The sequence below is a fragment of the Necator americanus genome, chromosome IV (genome assembly GCF_031761385.1).
Source record: "Necator americanus strain Aroian chromosome IV, whole genome shotgun sequence".
In the NCBI taxonomy this organism is placed as follows: Eukaryota; Metazoa; Nematoda; class Chromadorea; order Rhabditida; family Ancylostomatidae; genus Necator; species Necator americanus.
The window spans coordinates 20,103,451-20,129,030 of NC_087374.1; the positions used below are offsets into that span (position 1 = coordinate 20,103,451).

At 41.1% G+C, this 25,580-nt stretch overlaps 3 protein-coding genes across 8 annotated transcripts; 2 read left to right on the forward strand and 1 right to left on the reverse strand.

Moving 5' to 3' along the window:
* Positions 1–6,665: 6,665 nt before the first annotated feature.
* Positions 6,666–17,641, forward strand: RB195_002036 (uncharacterized protein; the record flags this gene model as incomplete). 4 transcript variants are annotated; one of them, XM_064199097.1, is made up of 9 exons in its annotated part: positions 6,666–6,806; positions 9,771–9,876; positions 9,968–10,049; positions 10,123–10,255; positions 10,835–10,897; positions 14,699–14,849; positions 14,972–15,587; positions 15,700–15,948; positions 16,561–17,641. In XM_064199097.1, the coding sequence occupies 9 exons, from the start codon at positions 6,666–6,668 to the stop codon at positions 17,639–17,641; spliced, it is 2,622 nt and encodes an 873-aa protein (XP_064054978.1). The 4 variants fall into 4 exon arrangements, with proteins under 4 accessions (XP_064054978.1, XP_064054979.1, XP_064054980.1 ...); XM_064199098.1 differs by lacking the exons at positions 6,666–6,806; positions 10,835–10,897; positions 14,699–14,849; positions 15,700–15,948; positions 16,561–17,641 and having other exon boundaries at positions 9,753–9,876; positions 14,872–15,591; XM_064199099.1 differs by lacking the exons at positions 6,666–6,806; positions 9,771–9,876; positions 9,968–10,049; ... (2 more) ...; positions 14,699–14,849; positions 14,972–15,587 and having other exon boundaries at positions 15,680–15,978.
* Positions 17,642–19,236: 1,595 nt separating this feature from the next.
* On the forward strand, positions 19,237–20,258 carry RB195_002037 (uncharacterized protein; the record flags this gene model as incomplete). The annotated part of the gene is made up of 4 exons (XM_064199101.1): positions 19,237–19,375; positions 19,426–19,507; positions 19,574–19,706; positions 20,163–20,258. The coding sequence occupies 4 exons, from the start codon at positions 19,237–19,239 to the stop codon at positions 20,256–20,258; spliced, it is 450 nt and encodes a 149-aa protein (XP_064054982.1).
* A 24-nt stretch (positions 20,259–20,282) lies between these two features.
* On the reverse strand, positions 20,283–23,897 carry RB195_002038 (uncharacterized protein; the record flags this gene model as incomplete). 3 transcript variants are annotated; one of them, XM_064199103.1, is made up of 7 exons in its annotated part: positions 20,283–20,464; positions 20,530–20,623; positions 21,586–21,664; positions 21,894–22,004; positions 23,187–23,328; positions 23,393–23,659; positions 23,852–23,897. In XM_064199103.1, the coding sequence occupies 7 exons, from the start codon at positions 23,895–23,897 to the stop codon at positions 20,283–20,285; spliced, it is 921 nt and encodes a 306-aa protein (XP_064054983.1). The 3 variants fall into 3 exon arrangements, with proteins under 3 accessions (XP_064054983.1, XP_064054984.1, XP_064054985.1); XM_064199104.1 differs by having other exon boundaries at positions 20,329–20,410; positions 20,490–20,623; XM_064199102.1 differs by lacking the exon at positions 23,852–23,897 and having other exon boundaries at positions 23,393–23,657.
* Between the last annotated feature and the right edge of the window lie 1,683 nt (positions 23,898–25,580).

A 25,580-nucleotide genomic window follows, 5' to 3' on the forward strand; every position in this document is an offset into this window, starting at 1 on the left:
TCCTCGTCAGAACGTAGTCGAGCTGAAGTTTAAGGGTCCTCATTTTCCGTTTGCGTTCCCTTTCAGGCGCTGATAGGGTTGACCCCTATCGGCTTGGGCTAATGGCGTCCTAAACGTGGAGGCGAGGTGAAGAGGCCAGTCTGTTCACATAAGTCGACCAGACGGTCACCGTTGTTCGACGTGCGCTCTGCTGGATAATACCATTTTTCTAGCACTTCGGATTACTGTTCGAGTCCCAGCTTCGCATTTGCGTCGATTTCGACAATGACCACCTGCTGGCTTGGTATTTCAGACATCAGCGCACATCGTAGAAGGCATCCTTATTGTTGTCCTCAGCAGATTCCGTAAGTGCGTGGGCCCTTACGATCCAGAGTTTACATCCTCTGCAATCCCGCAGTCGTACAAAGGTGCAACTAGACAACGTCGGGTCAAATTCCTCCATCTAGTTGTTGTAAGCGTTCCTTACAGCTATTGCGCAGCCACCTATTTTCTTCTCATTAGCATCACCGCAGTATATGGTGTATTCTTCGTTGCGATTCTTCGTTGTTTCCTGCAGTGCAGTAAACGGCGCTCATAGATATCGTAGAAACTTAAACAGGGTGGTAAGTTGGAGTTCACATGACTGTGTTCTGCAGTTTATCGTGACGAAATGAATTGTTGTTGCCAAAGATTCCATGTTTCCTTCCGGCAGTTAACCCCTCAGGTTATGGGCTTCGGCGATCTGTTGAACGACAGCACCTTTTTGCAATGTCTGGGGATCTTTCGCCATATATCAGTGCAAGTTAAATGGTTCGTACGTTTCCAGTGCATTCACACGAACGGCTGTTTGCGTCTAGTTGAAGCAGCGCCACCACGAGTCCATGGCAATCATACTTGTATACGCGGCTCCAGGACATCATAAAGTTAAAGGATAAAGTTTCTGGCGTTAATCAATCCGCTTGGGATGCGCCACGACGTTCACTTCAATTCAGAATCGTTTGAGGTTCACGAACGTATAACTGGCCTATACAATGACTTGCGGCGGCTAGCCGATGTGTCAAGTCAGTGTTTTTATAATCCCAGACAAGTCTGATTATCGATTCCGGAGGGATCGAAAGGCTTGGTGAGCACTAGGATGGATGCGAACCTCCGTTCGATCGTGCAGGAAGCGGAACCTTTAACCGCTACACTACACCCGCCCTCCAGGACATCATATTCCGCTTTATTCACCGCTGAAGTATAATCAAAGAGGAGTATTCTCAAGAAAAATTTTAATAGTACATAGCATTTGAAAGTTTGTTACAGTAAGAGACTGCACAGGTTTTTTTACATAATCTATATACTTACAAACTATGCATTCATACGACTGCAAAAGACAACTCATGAAATTAGAGCGAATTAGGTTATAGTAGCTATGTATATCAGTCATGTTCAATAAGATAGAAACCTTCTTAAACATAGTTGATACTTTCACTTTCTACGATAAAATCAATCGCAACAAAGAAAATTCCGCAAAGGCAACTATTTTTCATGAGTTTCCCTCCCCACCAAACAACATCTTATTCTCATATCTTAGGCATTTTTCACATGTTCAGAGACAAGAGACAAGAGATGGCAGAGACAATGAGCAACTGTTCGCATTTTCTCTGCCATCGGCATTGGATACCTATCAAACTCATTTGACTGAAGGGTTCGCGTGAAACGTGAGCGGCGATAGTACTATGTGGTAACTCTAGGAGAAATTAGATATCTCCTGTGACTTGTAGTCGCAATAAAGAAAGTTCCGCAAAGGCAACTATTTTTTTATCAGTTCCCCACTCAGTGACTTGTAGGGCTTTTAACTTTCCATTTTGTCCTTCGCAAAAGGGCGTTAGAAAGGAATTTTGTGTCATCTTCATAATAAAAATTAAAGTAAAAAACAAAAACAAAGACAAGAAAATGCTCTATCATATTGTTATCTTGGAAAATGTGCTGCAAAACCAAGATAATCCTGAAGTGTAGCTGTTGCTAAAAGAGGAACGAGTTGAGACAACCATGATTGTATGAGTCGGATCCTAGCGGCCGGTTTATTAACTTGTCAGAATCTTCACTGAATTGTCCTCTCAGAGGACTCCCCGTTTGGAACTCTTTTCTTTTGTGTTTTCTCTTTTCTTTTCTTTTGCTTTCGAACATTTATTTGTTGCTGAAGATTATAGGATCTGTTGATGTGTGTCTGAATTCCGTAGAAGCACACTGCTCCGAATTCTCTCTATTTCCAATGCTTGTCACAGAATCCGCGTGTATAGAGAACAGGAAATGATGGGCTTTGGTGCCCTGAATGACAACCACTATTCGAGACTTCTGGGAAATAATAGTGATTTGTCTCAGAATTATTTCTACTGCGAAATCATTGCGATCTACACTGAAATGTAGGAGTGCAGAAGATATACCAATACCCATCCTGCGTTCGCATTCAAACAGTTTAAACCCGTGAGCTGAGTACTCTTTCATATAATGTTATTATCTTACATAATGTTACAGGACTGTACCGTTTTCTACTCCTGCCTTACATCCTTGACTAAGAGAACGTCTCATCTACAGTGATCGTCTTGCCCAATCCCGATCTCATTTCCCAAAATATGATACATTGCTAAAAGTATTCTCAAGAGAAAATTTATGTCTTAAAAGAAATACGTAGCAGTTTGTGTATCTAAATTTTTACTTAAATGATCTTTATTTCAGATGCTTGATTTCTTAGAGGCATCACTCCAAGAGAGGCAATCTGGGGTGGTGCGGGCTTCAGGTGGGTTATGGCTACACGGGGTAGTAAAGTGTGGGAAAGAGGGTGATTCCGTTCATCTCTTCCTAACCGCCGTAAAAACAGCCCGGAAGATGCGGCGCGTGCACAAGGCTTGCGCGCTCCAATACAACTGGTGAACAACAGCGGCTCGGAACGCTCGAAGCCGCATGTTCCGAATCGTTTTTTACGGCAACTAGAGAGAAATGGACGGAATCACCCTCTTCCCCACAATCTACGACCCCACATAGGCAATAACACACCTGAGAACCGTACCACCCCAGATTTATGGGGTGATGCCTTTAAGCAGTGCCTTACTACGAAACGGATCAGGAGGTCGTTGGAAGTAGGAGGTCCCGCCATTTGTCGTCGAACAACCTCTTTTTTACTACATGAAATCCATAGCGGTCCACCGCTTTGCATTCCGATAGACATTATTACGACTCTACTTCGACTGTTCTCAGTTCAATATTTGTCATAATATTTGCGACACGTTGGTGGTCGAAAATCATCAACTTTCCTTTAATGGATGACTGCGCCTATTCGAAAAGTGCATTTGTAAAGAACCGGAATCCGGCTTGTTCGTCGCGAGGTCTTCCACTGGTCTGAGGTCTGTCTTTTTGAAGATAGGAAGTCATGTGTTGTCTCAACCAGGATATCTGATTATAATAACTAAAAACATTCCCAGGTGCTATTATTCCTTCCCGGTCTAACAGCGGTGATTTGCAACATAATGGTTAAACAAACCTTGGAACTTGGCTTATATTACATCATAACTCGTTTGCAAAAAAAAATGCAGACTGAACAGGCATACAACCCAGTGCTAGCGAATATCTAGAGCAAAAACCAAATATCCCATATATGAGCTTATATACCTCTCACTTTGAAGAAACATTTCCAGAAGGTTGAGTAGGTGAAATTGTTTTACCTTAGAAGAAACTTTCTTAATTCGTTCGGAGTTAATGCGTCAATATAGCCGGAAACCGTCAGCCGTGAGATGGCAGCATCTTGAAACTGACCATGTTGAGGCCTCTGCGAGAAAATATAGATTTCGAGTTGGAGAGAGTTAAGAGTGTGAGTGTGGTCCTGTTCAATTCTATTCACTGAATTGTTTATTTATTGAATTGCTTATTTATTGCTGAAAAATGGCCTGTGAAACGGTGTTCGCTCCTACGAGGTACAGGGTCAAGCGTGTAGTTCCTCCTAAAAGAAATCTCCTAAAAACGACCCCCTGAAGACCCTCCCAAAAACGACCCCCTCACCTCGTCCCTACTAGTATAGCTGCCCATATAGCAATCAAAATTAGGGTATAATAAAAAGAATTAAAAAAAAAACAAATGAACGCCTAATAAATGTGCCTAATAAAAAAAAATAACGTGCGCCAGGCGGAAGAAGATCAAGAATAATAATCGGGGTAGAAAAGCATCCAACCTCTCGATGCAGTGATCTAGACACGGTTAGAAAATAGTGTTCGATTTTCTGTACAATTTCTGTAATAATGTGTGTTCCACGTAGCTCGAATGGAGATGTGGAACAGTGCAGTGAGAAGACAACACAGGAAAATGTTTATTGGATTTTACATATCTATTAAATCTAATAAATGCTTTTGATCTTCTATTTCGAGCAGCAAGGGACCTCGAGCGGAGAGACTGCTCGATTAGCTCCACATGTTGCTGGAGTTCCTTTGCCGTCTTCGTCTTCCGATTCCTTTGCCGTCTTCATCTCACAGCGCCAGTCTGAGCAGAAATAATGTTGGTAGCAGAAAACATTGAATTTCAAAAAGCTCACAAATAGACTGGAAAAAAGTGTTAGCAAGGAAATAACCCTCACCAGTAGCGCGAGGAGCATAATCAAAACAAAAGGTCCGAGTACTGCGATGAGCAGTGTATAGGATTGATCCGAGAGTGCAGCTTCCGTCGCCGTCGTCGAAGGTGGAGAAGTGAGCCATGCATCTCTCAACTTTTTTTCTTTGCCAGCCACTCGGCTGAAGGTCTTGGTTCGGAGTTAATCTCATTAAAACGTATAAAGCTCTTCTCAGGAGATAGAGCAGAAATATCGTAGCACATCTGTAAATACTGCAATTGGCGTATAAATAGAATGATCCAATAAATGATTGTCATTAGGTGAGAAGATTAAAAGACGTGTCAAGATAATAAAGAAAGACTAACTAGGAGCCAGTCAGATTGTCGAAGATGCTACTGGTAGGCCGTGACCCATACCACATCCCCTACCATTGGCTACTCATCAAAAATATCTTCCAGGTATATTTGCCCGTATTAGTTCGAGGTAAACACTACTGCAGGAATTAGAAGTGTTTCAGAACATATGTAGACATATAATTTGAAAAGATGAATGAGCTCTCAAGAGGTATTCGACGACACAATTTTTCTTTTGAGAGCGATTACAAACGGTCAGGAATACGATCCTCGTAGGAACAATTATTTTTGCAAAATGAAAAACTGGAAGCAACGGGGAACACGTTTGAAAAAGAACTAATACCGACGCAGATCACATTCTAAAAGCATTTTCTCATTATTTTCTACATTCTACACACAATTTCACCCATTGACAGTGATTACAGACGATGAATAGTTCGATCCCCGCCGGAATCTGAATTTTTGCAAAACCGAAAAAAAATCACCGATAAGAACATTTCAAGGGTTTTTTTTTAAATTGTATTTAAAGCAATGGTCGCTACATTAATCGGAATTAAGTGCTGGACAGGTCGGATTTTGTTACCTTGAAATAAACATGAATAACTCACTAAGGAAGAGGCGTAAGAAGATAAAGCTGGCTGCGTTGTGTAGAGGAAGATTTGCGCTATAGAACGGTCAAAAAATCTTCTGCGAAGACCCTCTGGTTTTTTTAAAACTCTAGTTGAGAAGAAATTGAGAAATTTAGCATTTTTCTCAAATTTTCTCAATTACCTTTTTTGAGAATGAAAACTACTTGTAAAAAAGCAAAAACAAATTATGAAAGCAAAAATCTTCGTCTATAATATGCTCCAAACCGAATTCGTCCTTATAAACCACAAGCTAAGTTATTGGACTCTGTTTGAAGTGATACAGGGTTTGACGCGTTGCCGAAAATCTAAGATTTCGCACTTTTTTCCGTTGCGTGATTATGGTAGCGCTGTTTAGAAATTCGATGCCATATTTTTCTTTCAGAGCATCAAAAAAAACCCTTAGGTGCAAATTTTGGTTTCTGTAGGTGATATGGCTCTTTCAAAAGCTAGTTAAGAAAAACTCGAAAATCTGAGGCAAAATTTAGAATTTTTCTCAACTAGGTTTCAAAAAAAAAACTAGGAAAGCTAGATGCGCCAAATTTTATTTAAAAAAAAAAATATAGAAGAAACCTCTCTCTACAGGTCGCTGCCGGATTTATTGCATGAAATTCACTTTGACCGTCGGTATTCAGAAACTCGTGGAGCCTAATTTGTACTACTGTTAACTCTTATTGCGCCTTTAGATGTCTTTTTTTCGCTCAGTGCAGCATCATAACTGCTTTTTCGACTGATAGTAAGAAGTTCGACACTGTAGGATGAGAAATGTGCTCTTTAAATCCTTTTACACTAAATGCAAAAGCATCACTTATAGCAGGGATTAATCCTTGACCGTCAAATTGAAAACTGCATATCAACGCATTGAGCTACCGAACCACAATGCCTTTGTCGCATCAGTCGTTTTTCCAACACATTATGTAATACCCCTACCGAAGTCTTTGTAAATATGCGATGAATGGGGAAAGATCACGCATAAAGCACTTTATCTGCACTACACTTACCAACTTAAGCTAGCGTTCCTGTATTTCATTGCAATTATGCTTCTACGTTTACTTAGTGCTCTCACACTTCTGCTAGCTTCTGAAGATATGTCATCAAGTTTGTCATCCGTTCCTAAGCGAATTTTCGATGCTACTTTTCCGTACAACTGCGGATCTTCAACATATTGAATTGGCTGTAACAGAAAAGTGCCGAAGCACTGTGCAAGCTATGAAGGAAGTAAAGATTGCCTACTATATTCTCTTAGTACTCAATACGAAGTCACCTCTGGTTAGTTTCATTTCTTTCATATAAAGTAGTAACACACAATTTTATAGTGGTTGGATTTGGTGGATTTGACAACAAGTCGATTTTTAGAAAGGATCAAAACTTTTAGGTGCAATTGCAATTGCATTTGAAATAATTAGTTTTCTATTTTATCACCTCCACAATTTTATCACGTTACTTATTATGCATCACATTTATTCAAGATTTCAAATGTTCGTGCTAATTCAAAGGTAACCGAGAGGCTTGTTTATAGAATATTTCAGAAAGGATGCTACTGCCACTGGTACGTTTCCTCTGTCTACGAACTTCTCCTCCTTTCAGAAAGCTTTCCTTCTCGTTCAGGTAATGTGGACTCCCTTACCGTCTTGCACTTACAACGACATATGATTTTGCACGAGGCACTGAAGCGACTGCGATGTCATCAAGCATAAGTTGCAAGAAAGCAAGAAAATGCTAAGTCGTCCATCTTCAAGATTGGCTCAAAAAGCACACTACTTTCATTACCAGAATTATGAAGAATAAATTTTTTAAAAATCACTTTGTGGTTTGTGTACCGTCTTTTTAGCTTAACTGCTTATGCTACAATAGTCTTCCTCAACCGCTTCTTCGAGTCCTCTTCAACCGTTTATTCAAATATTAAACAAATTTATTTTGAACTCAAGTACTGAATATGCATCATTAACGTCTTTTCTTCTTTGAGACAACCATTCCATTTTTTAATCGCAGATACCGCGACCTGAAAAAACCCTTGGAATACATTTCAGTTGTGAATGTCTTCTGATGTGCGGCGAAAACATGCCATTCACTGCTGATCCTCCCTCAACTTACAGCACTACGTCTGAGAAAAAAAAGCAATTTTCACTTCTGTATTTTTGCTGAATCTTGTATACCTAAATTACGCTAAATTTTGCACCCCTCAAAATGTGTTTGTTCAAAATTGACAACCCACCTTCCTTTCCTCTTTGCTCCTTCCATTTTTGTTTAATTTTCCGAACCCTACCTTAATTTTTTCCCCAATTTTGCGACCCTCTCTTACGACCCACCTGCTCCGACACCCCTCTTACGACCCCCGGTTGAAAAATTCTCAGCACACGCTTGACCCTGCCGTGCGCAAGGTTAACACGTTCTAACGGTAGGAACACCCCGTTTTTCAGGACGAATCGAGGGAACTGAACGAAGTCACACTCCTACTCATAACATTTACCCTAAACACTATATTTGATTACAAAGATAACTACGTCATTAGCTTCTGCCTTTAAAGTAATACTTTCTGTGAATACTTCCAAACCTCGTAAAAACCATCGCAAAGTAATTAAGTTCGGAGCAAGTGTCACCTCTGTCTCTGCTTCTTTCCACACTGTAAATAAATTACCAAGTTACGCCCAACTATGGAGTCATCCTATGCCGTGCAACTACCGTGACCTTCTTATTAAAAATATTTTTTTCAGAATCAACAGTTCCTTTGCCAAGTCTAAGTTCTGAGGCACTGCTAACAGCATAGTTTTCATACATAAGTCACGTCGATTCTGCTTCCCGGTTTCAGAAGGCTGTCAACTCATTCATTTTATGATACCATTGTTTGGTTTAAAGGCATCACCCCATGAATCTGAGGTGGTACAGATTTCAGATGGAGTATTCGTATACGGGATCGTAGATTATGGAGAGAAGAGTGATTCTTACTAATTGCCGTAAAAAACGGCCAGGAAGATGCGGCGCATACACAAGGTTGGCGCGCTCCAGTCGAACTCCTTGTAGAAAATAGTGCGCCAGGACGCCCGAAGCCGTATCTTCCGGGCCGTTTTTTTTTACGTAAATTAGGAAGAAACGGACGGAATCACCCCCTCTCCATAATCTACTATCCCACATACGAATACTCCACCTGAAATCCGTACCACCTCAGATTCGTGGAGTGATGCCTTTAAACGAAGAAGGAGTTGCGACTGCTAGCACTTGGGGCCAAAATCATTTATTATAGTTTAGTGCCAGTTAAAAATCACAGTAAGATATCATTATTTTCGATCACCAGATGTAACGTCGCTCAGAAATTCAACCAAAGATCACTGAATTTCACGAGTACATTGTTTTTCCGATCTCTTCCGACGGGAAGTTTCTTCGCTGAACAACCTGAAAATTTGTGAATTCGTCGCCTTGACCACTTTCGCAAATGGTATCAGACATGTTTAAGGGCGACATTCGAGATGAAAGGGAATGAGGCGCCGCGTATGGAGGCATGTACCCAGTGGAATACGGATAGATCCGAAGACCATCTTGGACGTTCTATCGTGATCTTTGCACTTACTACGATGCCGTTTATGATTCAAAACAATGGGCTCCTGAACTCGTTTTCAACACCTAGTATTGTTTTAATTACAAAGTTTCCAGCGATCCTTGAATATCAAACAAGCGCTGTTTCATCTTAAAATAATTTAGCGTATTTGCATTCCTTGTTGAATTCTTTCTTTTCCGCTTTGAAACTGAAATTTCGTTCGAAAAAATTTCTAAGCTTCTTTCACCATGCTCTGTCTCCAAAAGGCGATTTAACTTGAATATTTAAAATTAAAATAATAAGGGAGAATTGTGCACGAATACAAATAAGAAGTATTTTATTTGAATAAAATTCTTTCTTTTTAATTTCTTAGTTTTCATATTTGTACTAATAAGCAACAGCACCATGAGGTGTATTCGAAGAATATATTCATAGCGGGCGCTGTTCCTCTTTGTTGGATAAGTCTCTTGAATTGGATTTCTCGGCATACATATTTTGAAAACAGAGTGTTCAGAACTCAACTACAATTTCTGAAAATTCTCTCCTGGAAGTAGTACTGAAGTTTCGTGCTCTGATGATATTTTTAAAATAATTTGAGAACTTCCGTGAACCTAATTAACTCGTTGAGAAAGGTTCGTTTCAGGGTATCAGAGTTGCATTTTCAGAGAAGAATAAGATTTCAGATGAAAATCATTGTCCAGGTGTATGTGATGTTCTTTTCGCTACCGTATGTGAAAAGCTGTGCTGCAACTTCTCCTGGAACGTCAATTCCAACAACCGGCACAACTACCACAGCGTCAGCACTCAGTAAGTCCCATATTATTTTTGATTTTGTTCGACTCCAAAGATTTTTTTGCCAGTTGACGTTTATAACAAAATAGGAGTACTTTTCGTTCAGCTGCATGCATGACCTGTACGGTCTCCCAAATTTCCTTCGATAAAGCCAATGGTGCGCCGAATAGTATAGACTCTAGCTTTAGGTTCGTGAACGCCAAGATATATTTTCTTAAAACTTTTTTCCAATTTTAAAGGAGTAAGGTCGAATTTGCTCAGAGTGGAAGCACCTGATCCAGCAACAGGTTGTTTACTGCTAACGTCTATTTGTGCAGCACAACAAGGCTTTTTTGCTTTTATGGAATTCAACATCAACGAAGGTGGTCCAAAAGAGAATCTTGACGTTGTACAGGTCAGTCGCTACGTTTTAAGAAACGGATATTGTAATATTTAAAAATATGAGTAGTCTAACACCAGGACCTTATTCTTAAGAACAAAATGAAAATTTTTACTTATCTCGGTAATCTCTTTCAATTTCTCCTTCAATCGCACTGTTTTCACTCAAACATATTGTGGATCCTCTATGAACACTCTAGAGCGATGTACTGATGAGTCGGTCAGAAATTTTCTATTCAGCCAAATCCTAAAAATCAGACAAATATTTATATGTTACAAATATGTGTGTAATTATAATATGTGTATAGAAATATGCATGTTTTAAGGTCCCAGGATTTGCTAATCAATCTGCAATATTTTTTATGTCGATAATCGAAATGTTTTGCTATGCAATGCCAATTTTTCATATGCATATTATTCGCATGTGATTGTTTTCTCGGTATTTGTTTATATCGATTACCGGAATGAGAATAGGAATAAGACCTCACTGTCACAGGGTTTGTTGACTAGTGATCATATCATGTCTAAACCAAGGGTTTCCACTTCACTTTTCAGAAAAGCTCTGACTAAAACTTTTCTGCAGAATCTTTTTAAGGTGGTTGAAGCATTACTGGAATGCAAGAACGGTGCCTGGTTCTATCAAAATGTTCCTAGACAGGTGACTTCCGTGCAATGTATACAAGCTCCTCCGTAAATTGATACGTTTGTTATTATGGTGATGATAATGATTGTATGTTCATTTGTGACGGGATCTTGTTTGTATCGTAGACCTCTGCAGACCTGTGTGAGGGTTGTTTTCTTTTCCTGTTAAGTTTATGTTCTGCCTCATATATTTGACTACGTGCACTCCAAGTATCGTGCATGCAGCACAATGCTGTGCTTCTTCTTTTCTATGTCCTCTATTTTCGATTCCTGATACCTATAGTCGTGGAAGTGCCACCACATTTATCTAAATAAACGATAACTGGTGTGACTACTAGAATCTTTCCCCTGTACATAATTCCACACTCTGTCTTTTCGAAAAGGTGATTTCAGTGTTTCTACAATCTCTTCGGACTTTCTTATAAGTTAAACTGCATATTATTCATATTTTTTCTTTCTTCCTTCTTTTTACTTCAACTTTCACTGAAACAGTTTTGCATGTTGTCACACTTTTTATAAGGGATTTCCTCGTCTCCAAATCCACGATTTTCCTACACAATATTGAATAATAATAAATAGATCAACGTAGAAATATTTGACTTCAAATATTTACATGGAACCCAGAAGGAATTCCTTACTACACCAATTGTGGACTCCCACAACACCTACATATCTGGCATTTTTTGCGGTTATGTAGGTTGTGTCGGTCGAGCACTTGACTTCGGGAAACCTCATTCTCGTAAGTAGCAAATGCGTGAAACTGAGCGAAGGTCACCGCTTGTGCATAGGTCGACTCAGATAACTGAGGAAAAAGCAAATATTTACAATATGAACAGTTCTTAATTTTTCCTTTCTACAACATCTTCTTGCTATCAGAAAATATCACACGATCATTTTTGATCCGCTGTTGCCACCGTCGCCAAAAACCTGGACCAAAGACCATCGAAGTTCCCGAAGAGTTTTGTCCGGTTCACAGATAATTTCCTCGCGGAACATCCTGAAAATTCCTTCGTAAATTCGCCGCCTTCACCACTTTCGCTTATGGTAGCGTTTGCTGTGTTCGAGAGAGACGATGATCGAGATTGAAGGAGTACGTGGCGCTGTGGGGACACACTTAATGCACTCTACACGACTCTACTCGAGACCACCCTCGAGACCGTCTCCTTCGCTCGTCCGTTCTCGGAACCGTCAACTTTTCTTCACATACTTATCATTCACACAAGCATCGAGCATATTTCGCAAAGCCACTATATATCTTTCACTTATTGAGGTTTTGTTCAATACAATTTGCATCCAACCCCTCTCCTCGTTCCTCGTTGGATTGCTGACAAATCCTTTTCAACGGTTTTTTCAAGGAAGAAATTGTCTAATGCAAAGACTAATGTAATCTTTCTGAGAAATTGTTTGGCTATGTATACACCAATGAAAAGCTTACTTGCTCACATTGGACACGATTACTGGTATAGAACAAAATCGAAAGATATGTGATGTGAAAAATTCAATTTTGTCTTTGTTCTTCATCCTAGTGCTGCGGTTGTTTTTTTTTTGCGTAAAAGAGAAAAAGGCACTAAAAAGTTTACCGATGTGAGAGTAAAAGTATGAGGCGATTCGGACAGTGCATAGCTACTTCCAAACTGCGCTTATTTTCGATCGGTTTATTTCAAAAAAAGTGCCTGATCTACCCCGAAAGTACTCTAAAAACTGATGTTAAAAATGTTAGCTCGTAGCGCTAATCTGGTGAGATTTTCCAGGATTTCACACTCACCATCACGAAGAGATTTTAGTTGAAGTGATAGTAGTTTAAACTAAAAAGCAGTGAAAGAAATACTGTAAATAATTGCGCGAAGTGAAACCTTCTGGTGAACCCCTATCTCTAATCACATTGCATCAGAAATTTGACGAGTCTATGCTTTTCTTGTTGTGTTGAAATTATTGCAGGATCAGCACCTTTGAAAAATGTCTACGTTTTCGAATGGTATTGACATAGAGCAGTGTGCAGCAATGAAAGAAGTAATAGAAAGAGTAAAGTACGCGGGCAAAGTACGTCTTAACAACACAGCTGCTGTTAACTGCCGTCACGTTCGATGAGAATTCCAACGAAAAGTATTTGCGCTGCAGTAAACAATACCAAATTTGAACAAAAACTCTGACGAAGAAGTCCCAAAAATATTAGAGGTTTGCAGCCAGAAAATCCTTGATAAGAAAACATTTGCATTACAAGGTTGCCTGTTGATTGGTCACTGTTATCCTTTCCTAAAAAGCTGTAAATAAATTGATATGGAAGAGGAGGAAGAAGTATTTTATCATATACTGAAATTGACTAACTTGTTACAAAACGTCATTATCCCTTTATTTTCGAAGCAGGCATGATGATTAGCGTAGAAATTATATGGCTTACGTACTCATTCATTCCCACGTAACCTTTTTCCGGTATCGTCTGATGCTCAGAGTAAAACAAATAAGAAGGAATCTGTTGCGTGGAACGTTCACTTGTTGTTCATAACATAAGTCGTAAACAAAAAAGTGAAGAAGGTAAAGAAAAAGAATGCAGGAATTAAATGCAAGGTCTTGGTACACTGAGAGAATGATGGTGTTAATGGTGAAAATGATGAGGAAAGTGAACAAATACCAGGAAACCCGACGGGGAACAATTCTCGCAATCTTATCGCACATATTTCGCTTTGTCTCTCTTGGGCTGTTTTTAATTATGACCATGTTGTTTTTTTTCTCTATCTGATCATCTATTGGAAGGAGAAGGGGGGTCAGGGTCAAGCGTGGTGATGAGACTCGACCATCTTGACGACATACGACATACCCCCACCCCTAATTAATTCAATATATTGGAAATGTCGAGGGCGGGTGTAGTGTAGCGGTAAGAGGTTCCGCTTCCTGCACGGCCGATCGGATGTTCGAATCCGCACTAGAGCTCACCAAGCCCTTCATCTATCCGGGTCAATAAATTGGTACCAGACTTGTCTGGGAGGACAAAAACACTGACTTTACACATCAGCTAGTTCGTAAACCTCGAACGATTCCGCATTGAAGTGAATGTGACTGCGCGTCCCCAGCAGATTGGTTAACACCAGATACTTTATCCTTTATCGTTTATTGGAAATTTCATGTGTTTCGAAAAGTCGAAAATTAGCCGAGGAACAAATGGGAAATGTGAAAATCGGTAGCTGACAGAAGCGAAGAAATAATATTTACTTGAAGACGCGAATTGAAATGCTGTTGAAATACTGGTATTGAAGTATTTTCATTTTCATTCTATTTTATTTCAATTCATGCGTCTGTGAAATATCTTTAAATATAGACTAAAGGCCTTAATACGATGAAAAAAAGATAAGAGTCAGGTGCTTAGGTCGAATTAAAGAAGAACGAGGAAAAAAGGGTAAATCAACATTTTGTCCCTGCAATATGAAAATGTGGCCTCCTAGGCTCGACTTCCCACTGAGGCAAATTTTTGCAAAAGAGACAGAAACTACGTGAATTTAACAAACTTTAATAACCAAAAAAAAGCTCAGAATCTGTGTACATTGTTAGGTCTGGGAAATCGCGAATAACTTCGTCATAAGAGGACCAACGACACCTCCACAACGGTTTACCGCCTCATAGTTGCGTGGAGGTGACACTGGGCGTCGAACTGCGATGCACAGCGGAGGTTCGTCCTCCGGCAGGGTCTCCCAAGCTGAGAAGGAGTTCGACACATCCGACATTCCGACTTCTCGGAATCGGAAGCCTAGCTAAGAGTAGACCACTGCTTAGATTCACCACCGTCTTGGCAAAATGTCGCAAAGTGGTTCCCTGATCCATATAGATTGGGCGACGACCTGTGGTGAAGGCCAAGCTCGTCGTGGCATGGCTGCTTAGTTTGGGGAAAAGTCTCTTTGCCACTCCAGCATATTCACTGCCTCAGTACCCTGCACACTGGACCCTGCCGTCTCAGACGTCGGACGGTATGGCGACCGGTGAGAGGCGATCAAATCTCAGGTTGCTCAGGAAGTCATTGATTCTGGACCAAGGCGACACACGCACGACTCGCCATGGAGACTCAAACTCTGTATTTACAACGCGAGAACAGTGTCCACAGACGCTGACCTACATGCCCTTTTCGGAGCTGCAGAGGGTATCAAATTTTACGTGATTGTTCTGCAGGAGACCAAGTGCAGAAAGAGCGACGTACGACAGATGAATGAAAGTACACTTGTCATTCGTGGAGAGAAGGTTCCGTCGCGAAATGTAGGCGGTGTTGGTTTTGTTGTGCACCCATCTGTTGTCCATCTCGTCGATTCTCACGAGATCCTGTCACCTCGTCTGGCCATTCTTCGCCTCCGCCCTCTGCGCCAAAAATCCACCAGTATCATCAACTGCTATTCACCAACATCAGCAGTTGATGATTCCGAATTGGACGCGTTTTACGAGGAGCTGGAGGAAGTAGTCCGCAACGAGAAGTCCTTTTACAAATTCGTTGTCGGAGACTTCAAAGCAAAACTAGGAAAGGTCACAGAAGAAGAATACAGGATTGGAAGTTTTGGACTAGGGGACCGGAATGAAAATGGCAATCGTCTCGCCGGGCTGTTGTCCGCCGCTCGCCTCTTTCATGGGAACTCTCTTTTCATGAAAAAAGATCATCGTCGATGGACATGGGAATCGCCCAATGGCGCGACTCGTGCGGAGATCGACCACATACTCACCAACCGGAGGTGGTGAGTATGTGGTCGATCTCCGCACGAGTCGCGTCTACTTGACGTCTCAGTAGTACCATCCTTTTGTAGTGGTTCTGATCACCGTCTTCATCATGGCGAAAATACGACTTAGCCACACGATGGAAAAGAACATCTGCTATCGACAACGAAGAAGAAAAGAAGTTGTCTCCGACGATTGCGTACTCGAGGATTCCTTGTTCCAAGGTGACTGGCACATCGAGGAGGATCCAAACGTGGACTACGAGATGCTGCTCAGAGGATTACGAGCCTGTGCTGGGTGTGCCTCGAAGCCGCGCACGACAAACTTGGACCGAATTTCGGTGACCATCGAGGAATTGTTGGAACGAAGAAGGGCTTTGAGGTTTGATCCGAATGCATTGCACATTGAGCGGTTAGAAGCAAACACTAACTGCAGAAAAGCGTTGCAGGAGGATCTTTTGAAATAGGGGCAGAGGAAGATTCTGGAAGCAGCACAAAGAAGAACGAGTCTGAAGAAGTGCCGCAGGGATCTCCGCGTATATAATATTCCGCTAGCAACCTTGCTGAGCGAAGACGGGACTCGCACGTCTTCTCGTCGTGAGATGGAAATCATTACGGAGAGGTTCTACTCGAACTTTTTCCGTTCATCGACTCTTGTGTCAAGCCCAATCATCCCCACTTGGCGAAGCTCCACCACGGATTCACCCTTCGGAAGTACGAGTCGCTATCAAGAGCATGAAACCTTGCACAGCCCCCGGACCTGATTTTATATCAGCAGACCTTCCTTGGGCTGGTTGCGATCCACTTCATGTAATCTTAGCAGCGCACCTGACACCTTACCTTCAGAAAGAAAGGATCAAAACCAATGGAAGACCTCGTTCGTTCTTATCCATAAGAAAGGTGACCGAGAGGACCTTCGGAACTACAGTCCGATATGCTTGCTGAGCGTGTTATACAAAGTATTTAGCAAGATCATCCTCACACGCATATCTAGGACGCTGGATGAAGCCCAGCCTCAAGAACAAGCTGGATTCCGCCAAGGGTTCAGCTGCTTGGACCAGACCGTGTCGAGGGTCATAGAGGTTTGCCGGGAATACCGAATGCCCCTTGTTCTAACCTTCGTCGACTATGAGAAAGCCTTTGACCGCGTAGAAACGAATGCAATACTGTCAGCGCTGGTCGTTCAAGGTGTGGACGCGTCGTATGTGAGGACATTAGCCAATTGCTACGAACGATGCACGACTAGGATACAGCTATTCCACCATCTCATCATACCCATTGGAAAGGGGGTACGACAAGGCGATACTAAATCGCCGAAGCTGTTCATGGCTGCATTGCAATGGATAATGAAATCACTATCCTGGGAAGAAAGGAGCATACGCGTTGATGGAAGATTTCTTTCGAACCTTCGTTTCGCGGACGACATCGTTCTCTTTTCGAGCAGTACCAATGAAGCAGAAACGATGCTCAACGAATTAAACGAAGCAGGGAAGAGAATAGCACTGCGAATAAACAAAAAGAAGACACAGTTCATGAAGAACGCCTACTGCGAGGACGGAGGAGTACAACTTGAAGGCTCCCAAATCGTGGAAACTCCGTCATACGTATACCTCGGACGTTCTATGAACATGGAAAACGACTTGAAGGAAGAACTAAATAGAAGAATGAGAGCAGCATGGGCAGCATTCGCAGCCGTCAGGGAAGCTACGGACCAACTGACGGACCAAGATCTTCGTGCCCATCTGTTCGACTCGACAGTCCTTTCATCGCTCTGTTACGCAGCGAAGACGTGGGCAGACACCACGACCACGTCTAGGAAGCTACTTAGTACCCACAGAGCCCTTAAGAGATGTCTCCTGAAGTTCAACCGGCGCACACAACATCTTGCCGGGCTTCGTAGCTCTGACTTAAGGGGAATATCCCGTCTTCGTGACCCAGCGGAATATGTGTTGAAAGCAAAACATAGATGGGCCGGTCACATCATGAGAAGAATCGACGATAGATGGACTAAAAGAACGCTAGAGTGGATCCCAAGGGACGCTAAACGCCCTCGAAGGAGACCGCCAACGAGATGAGGTGACGTGTTCGCTGCACGGATGGACCAGCTGAGAGCTCAGCTGGATACGACTCAAGGACCTCGTCAACGTCACTCACGAAACTTGAGAACATCCTGGATGACAATGGCGAGGGAACGAAACGAGTGGAAGAGATGCTGGGGCCCGCACGTCTAGTGAAGACGGGCCATCTAAGTATCTAAGTATTTAAGTAAGAAGACCAAAAGAAAAAATTTAAGTAGTTTTTGAGAAAAGAAAGGCTGCCCTAAAAACAGTCACATCGCCGTTTTTTCCACTTTTTAGTTGTTTTTTTTTTGAAATTTTGATGGGATGAAATTTAAAACTCGTGAGTTTTTTCTTGAATTTGGGGCTTTGGCGGTGTGCTGGACGACAGCACCTCTTTGCAATGTATGGGAATCTTTTGCCATATAACAGTGCAGGTTATATAGCTCGTACGTTGTCAATGCGTACACTCGAACGCCTGATTGCGTTTAGTTAAAGCAGGGTCACCACGTGCAGGTAGCAATCAGACTCGTATACGCGGCCCTATCTTCGTCATAAGAGGACCAGAAGGAAAAGTTCAGGGAGTTTTTGAGAAAAGAAGGTTTGCCTTAAATTTGGATTTGTCCCATCTAAATTTTGAGAAAACCAGAAAACCGATCCGAGAGGAGAAGTTTTGCACATAGTAGTTCTCTTAGACTCATTTGAATATATGGGTTTTTTAGAACACCGTTCCATTTTTTTTTGCGATGGAAAAAATCGCCAACATCCCTATTTGCGCTCTCCAGCCGAGAAGTGTGAGATTTTGAATAAAATTCAATAACTCGGAGTAACTTAGTGCGATGCAAATCATCTTCCAGAATTGTAGCCGAGGTTTTTCTCTAGATTTTTCTCAGATGCTGCGTTTACCGATCTCCACTACCCTACCGTTTTTCCAAATTTTTGATGGTAAAACAACGATGGTAAAACTGCCACTTCCCCATCTCTGCCCATAGAAAGTAAAAAAACAATTTGACTGTTTTTGAGGCGAACCTTTTCTCTGAAAAACTTCCTGAACTTCTTATTTTGGTCCTGTTATGACGATGTTATTCGCGATAACTCCCAGACCTAACAATTTGCGCAGAATCTGAGTATTTTGGTCATTAAATTTTGTTAAATTTACATTTAAACTGCTGCAAACCACGCAAAATTAAGCTCTTCCTTTTTTAGAAGTTGTTTCAAGTTTCCATCTCTTTTGCAAAACTTTGCCTCAGTGGGGTGTCGAACTTGACTGGTCTCATTATTACATTGTCAATACACTGGGCGTTGTCAAAGCGAAGAGTTGATGCCTCCATTTTACTGTCCTACGCCTGAAACTAAATATAATATTTGTAATTTATGTAATCATTTACTATTATTTATTGTGATATCGTGTAATGTATGTAATTATCTAATTTTTAGTTTGATTACTTTTGTGCTGTTTATCATGCTATCCTCAATTCACACTTGGCCACCGCACACTCCCTTACGACCTCCTTCCCTTGCAACCCTCTCCCGATGGGGAAATCCCATCATACGCTTGACCTGACTAATAATTCTTTACTTAAAAACAGCTAAAAATAGCCCCTGAATTTCAGATGAGAATCCTGCCCCAGCTGTTCGCATTACTTTCAGTACTGCCATTGATCTTAAGTTGCGCCGCTACGTCTCCAGGGACGTCAATCCCTCGAACCACAACAACCACCACTACCACAGCTACAACTGCAGCAGCTTTGAGTAAGTACCAAAGAGTCCAGGCCATGAGAAGCTGTTATTCATTTGTTCAGCTCCTTGTATGACCTGTATGGCGTCTCAAGTATCGTTCGACAAGGCTAACGGTGATCCCGGAAGGATCGATTCAAGTTTTAGGTACAAACACCAGTTATGTTATAACCATGGATTGATAAAAATTGTCATGATAAAAATTTTCCTCAGACTGGAAATGCCTGATCCAGCAACAGGTTGTTTACGACTGACCGCTATTTGTACTGCGCAAGTGGGATTAATTGCGTTTATGGAATTCAACGTCGTCGAAGGTGGTCCAGCGGAGAATCAGAATATGGGACAGGTTTGCCATAAATTAACCAAGTTCTGAGGTAATTTATAGCAGAAAAGTCGACTACTCATTCTTGTATTGTTTTCCTGTTCTATAACTGAAAATATTAACTGAAACTAAAACACAACACTGAAACAACTTCTCGAACACCGATATAGTGAACCAGAACAAATTTGAGTATTTGATTTGATGACTGCGGATTTCCAATCATTTTTAGACGAAAAAGGTTTTACCAATTAAGGCCACATCACTTAATCTCTCTTGAATACAGCTAAGTAAACGATGCTGTAAGGCTGTAGTGTAACGGAAGTTCGATTTTCCTTAGTCGGTGCAGAAAATTTATTCAAAAATCGAACTCAACACTGTAGTCGAGTTGTTTCTTCTTGTGGAAAGATGGTTTATGTGTTTTGTTAGAGCGTAATGGGTCCAGTAGCGACATTATCTATATATTCTTCAGTTTTCGTTCAGATCGTTGAAGCATTGCTAGAGTGCATGAACGGAGCATGGTTCTATCGAGGGATCCGGCAAGTGAATTCAGTGCAATGTACAGAGGCTCCATTCTAATTGATCTCAAATTTTTATGTGTAATCAATAAGCTGATAGTTGTTTATTACGTGATCGATATGTATGAGATTCAATTCCCTTTTCTGCTACTTCCACTTGCATGTGTAACGTACTTCTTGCCACCTTTGTTGTAATAGCTCTCGTTGTAGAAACTGCAATGTTTGATTGCATTCTGCTTCGCTCCTGTGATGTTTTTCTGCTATTTGCTGAAAAATTAATAAGTCCACTCACCGTATCCACAAAAGAAAGTACGTAAAAAGCATGAAGAAACCGATCGAGCATCCTCTAAACGAAACTGCATACGAGTTCTTGCTTGTAATCGAAAGAAAACCGACGTGTATTTGCGTGGCCATGCCGACAATGAACTGAAAGGATATCAACATCAGAAGTAAACAAACCATGATCCATTTCAATTTTTCTTCAATCTTCATGGTCTGGCGTGTTTATTTGTTTTTAAGGTACGACCTTGGCAACAGAAATAATTAGTGGATACCTTGAAGCTAAATAACAAGATTTCTTCAAATGATACTTTAGGAGCGTAAGCAGGGTGCCTTGAGCCGAAAAAAAATAATTTTGTGTCGTCTCTCGTCCCGTCCGCACACTAGTCACAGAACTGGCTGACAAATGTGCAGTTCACTCTTCTGTCAATAATGAGTTTTCTGCTGTTGTGTGATAGCAACAGTGCTCATTCATGTGTATCGCTGCGTTGAGTTTTGAGTTTTCCGTTTTGCGTGGGTGCAAAATGGACCTTGAAGGCAGCGTTCAGAGAAGAAAATTTGGTTTAAGCTCAATTTTTTCGGTCCTGTCCAGCATTCGCACATTGTTTGCAAGTATCGCGGCAAAATGCAGAAACACCCTGTAGAAGAGGTTTAGAAATCAGAGAGATCAGGACCAATATGACCAGTTCACCCGATGTGACAACCCTTTACGGTCACACTTGTAGTGAGATGGAAGCACATAACGTGGTCTATGGTGAAAAAATTGTGTCAAAATTAAACAACTCTCAACAATTGTGAAATTGTGTCAAAAAAACAACTCTCAATAACCTTGTGAGTTATCTTATCCACTTTCTGCGATTTTATCTCATCATTCGCTAATTCGGATGTAAAAATTTGCATCGTCAGGGAAACTGATCATTCTGATGCTAGTGTTTCATTTTAATTCCACCCTGGATTTGTAGTTTCGTTTTTCGCCTGTTCTACCTGCAAAAAATGTCTTGAACACTAGCTACTCGTAGAAATTTTTAGATAAATCCTAAGATTTTTTACGTCATCTCTCTAATAAGTTCGTTGAGATTTAACCATATCGCAGAGTGCAGAAGAGAAACCTGAATCATCTGCGAAGTAGTGATAATCTGAGCGACTTGAGGTGGCACACGAATTCGAAGAGATCGGAGGAGGTAGTAGCTGCAATGGAAACGACTAATTATTTCTGCCTTGTTTTTTGTGTTTCATTTTGTTTGTGGCGGCATTAAATATCTCATCAGGTAAGGAATAGAATCCCTGTGACGCGTGACAGTTGAAAAAGCTTCCGTTTTCAAAAAAAAAAATCACTCTCAGGAATGCATCAGAAATTCTAGCGACAAAAACTGTGAGTACTTTGTTCGATGCTTTCAATGTGACTGAAGTTGCTGACCTGTACATTGCAGCATGAATACCGTAATTCATCCATACTATCCAGAACATGTGCGCGTTATCTTCATGATAGTTCACAATAGCATAGTATCCAGTGAGAGCATGATGATACCTCAAATTTGAAGAAAGAAATAAAACTGAAAGAAAATCAATTGTATATAAAGTCACTACACGAGTGAATACATAAGAAAAATGTACAATGTAGTAAACAACATAAATATTCAGTACAAACGTTTTTCAGTTGATCTTATGCGTAAATTTCACCCGGACAATAAGTCACTTTTCTACAGAGGTGTCCCAATTTCTGGTCCATCGTAATCAATTTCCTAACGCTTTAATTCTCCTGTATCTCTCCAACCCTACATCAGTAACCTTTCATGTTTTAAACCTTCAAGTAACCACAAAAAATTGGTACTAATTGTTCGGTTCTAGCGGAAACTAAAATAATTATGAAAATGGGCTCTGATCAGAATCGTTGCGCCAAAGTGCCGGGTGAAAAAAAGAAGCCATTGGCAGAAACAAGGGAAAAGAATCTTCCTGAAATTCCCCCTCTAGACCTTCTGCATTCATTTGCGCGAGCCCTTAAATTTTAGTAGCATGAATCTAGTGAAACCCGATGTCAATAAGGTCCACTGCTCTATTAGGGACATTTGAGAAGAATATGTAGTGATAAGGTATGCTGTCCTTATCAGAACAAGCACCTTCTATGCATACTTTTCCAACAACGGTTCCGCAAAACATCCAATGCAGACTTGGGATGTTTCCAAGACTTCTAGAATCCCTCTTTTTAATGTGAATGAAAAGATTCCTAGGAATTATGGCGGTGCTGCGGGCTAGTGGTGCCAGTTCACGAACCGAAGCGGCGGGAATTTGCGAGATTTGCGGGTGTAACTGAACACAACGTAGAGAGCCTAAAGCACGTTGGCGCTGAGCTGACGTTTAAGATAGAGAGGTGACCCTCACTGGCGCCGCGCACTGGCGTAGTTCAAGCGAAGCTAGCGATGGTCCCGCGGCGACCGCAACTGCTTGCTGCACTGCGTCACTTCGAGCGCAGCCGCTTATGCAACTGCGCAGAGCGTTACATAACGCCATTCTGGGGCTTCTGGTAGAATCAAGACGCAAGGTTTTTGCAGGGAAATTGTTGAAGTAAATGCTTTTTAGCACTTTTCCAGATCAAAATGCTCACAAACCTTCGTTTATTAATGTATCAATTCATTGTAAGGATGAACTATTGAAAAAATGACAATTATTTGACGAGGAAATAATTCTGAAGAAAAAGCTTTAGGAAACGCACCAATGCATAAGCATAAGCGGTCGCTTTCGAAGTACAATAAAAATTGTGTCGACTAGTTCTGGAACTTTTGAAAGCACCCATAATAGCACCCAATAGCCGGAGCTTTTATCTGTATGCACTTCCGAAATATGCATATACGTATCTAGAAATCAAAATCACTCGTTCTAATCGCTTCTTTTCCTAGAATAGTTAGAAGAAGCACTTACGCATGATTCCCTTGTTGTAGACGACGTCAAGAAACGTCGGAAAAGTGTACCAAAAGCCTAGCGCGGAGAAAATCGCAAGGATGCCATTCCATATATTCAAAGGTAAATTGAGATCGTATGCTTTTTTATCTTTCATGTAGTATTTAATTGAGAAAATGGTAACGATGTAGGCGACAGCCAGTTTCAAAGAGAATCCTTCAATCGATGCACAGTACGCTTTTGCTCGTTCATAGTCGAAGTCGTTAGTTAGGATGTCCATGATCATATCTGAAATTTTCCACAACATCGTTAATTATTGACGTAACTAATTGATCGGCATAGAAGAACACTGTAAGCTTGAAGAACGGCTCTGCTGCTGTTCGAGTAATTAAATCTACAATACTTTAATTTTGGCAAGAGAATTTGTGGCTATTAGCGCCAATAGGCAATACCCAATGCTTTAAGGGAACAAAAACATACGAGGACGACCGAAAGCACTTTCGTCTGGGTATGAAACATCGAACATTTGCTGCGTTATCAGCTGCTGTCACTAAACAACTTAAATAGAGAACGCCAAGCAAGCAGTGGCCACGAGTCACACCATCTCGGAAGATCACCTGTAACGGCGATAACGAGCCTTCTAGAGTTAATCGAAAGGTTTTCAGCCTCGAATCACCCTACAATTTGTCAGAAAACAGGATGTGGTGCTAGTTTTGGTGCTCCAGTGCGCTTGTCTATAAACTACTATGAGCTTTGTGAACTGTGAGCTAAATTATTTGATACTTGCTTTTATCTTAACAAATGCTGTGTAATATATTTGTTTAATATTTTAACAATAATAATAATAAATAATAATATAATTATTTAATATTTTAATAAATGTTGCGTTGTGTAAAATTGTAAATGCACTCATTTTATTTATTTATTTATTTTAGATGTGTTCAAAAATCTGAAAAAAAATACGTTCAGAAAAGAATAATGGAAGAAATTCCTTCAAACAGCCTTTATTTCACTTTTTTGAAGCTTGAGCTATACCTGACTGCAGAATATTTCGGAAAATTTTACGAATATATTCACATCAACTATGTAGAATTAGAACTGCTACATATTGCGCTCCACTACAATACAAATCATTAGCTAGGATGTCCATGATCATATCTGAAACTTTCCATACAATGTTGTGGAGACAACTCTCCGGTGTTCAGCTGATCCATCCTTCGATTTCAGAGATGCGAACGTGTAGGGTGAATCGCACTGGCGTGGACGAGACGTGGGGCAGTGACCTTAGCCTTCTCTTCCACGTGACTAAAGAAAATTCCGAGGTAAACAGCGAATGTGTTCAATTACAACCTCGAATCACACTACTTTCACACGATTTTTTCAGGCTATGGTATATCAATAAAATCACTTATTCCTAGAATTTAGCAGTTATCGTTACAGGTCAACAATCTCGCTTCTATGCTATGAATTAAAGCGAAAAGAAAAGGCATCTCAATGCTACCTACATTTCAAATACAGTTATCTACCGTCTCGATTTGCGAACGATGGATGCTTTCAATTTTGTAGAATAATTTTTGATAAATAATACAATGGAAAAACTGAGTACGTGAGGCGAGAGTAGAGACGAGACAGCAAAAGTCCTCCTGCATAAAATTGGTGTAGAACATACCACATCGGAAGTATCATGATATCCATCCAAAATAGTCAGTCCTCCCGGGATCCACCAGTATATTTGGTTTCAATTCAGAACTACAGAATTTTTATTACGTGTAGGGAACTTATAGAATGACCTGCGCTGCACAACCGCTGTGTCAACTCAGTGCATAGTAGGGTCAAAACGACATGAAACATGTATGCAATTGCGTTCGTGGCTTCTTTCAAGGCGGTGCGGTGGGGAGTAGCTTCTAGGAGCGAGGTAAAACCCTTGCTGGCACCAAACATCGCTGCATTTTGCGATGGTTCCCACTCGGTTCCAACTGCTGCCTCCACCGCGCCGTTTCGAGCGCGTACGCAAATGCACCGCAACCACACTCGTAATTCACGTCGTTTTGACCCGACTACACTTATTCGGAGTGGGTGTGGCGCAGTCGGTTAGAGGTCCGTTGTAGCCACACGGTTCGAAACCGTCCTAGTGCAAACCAAGCCTTTCATCTCTCCGAGGTCGATAAATTGGTACTAGACTTGTCTGGGAGGATAAGAACACTGACTT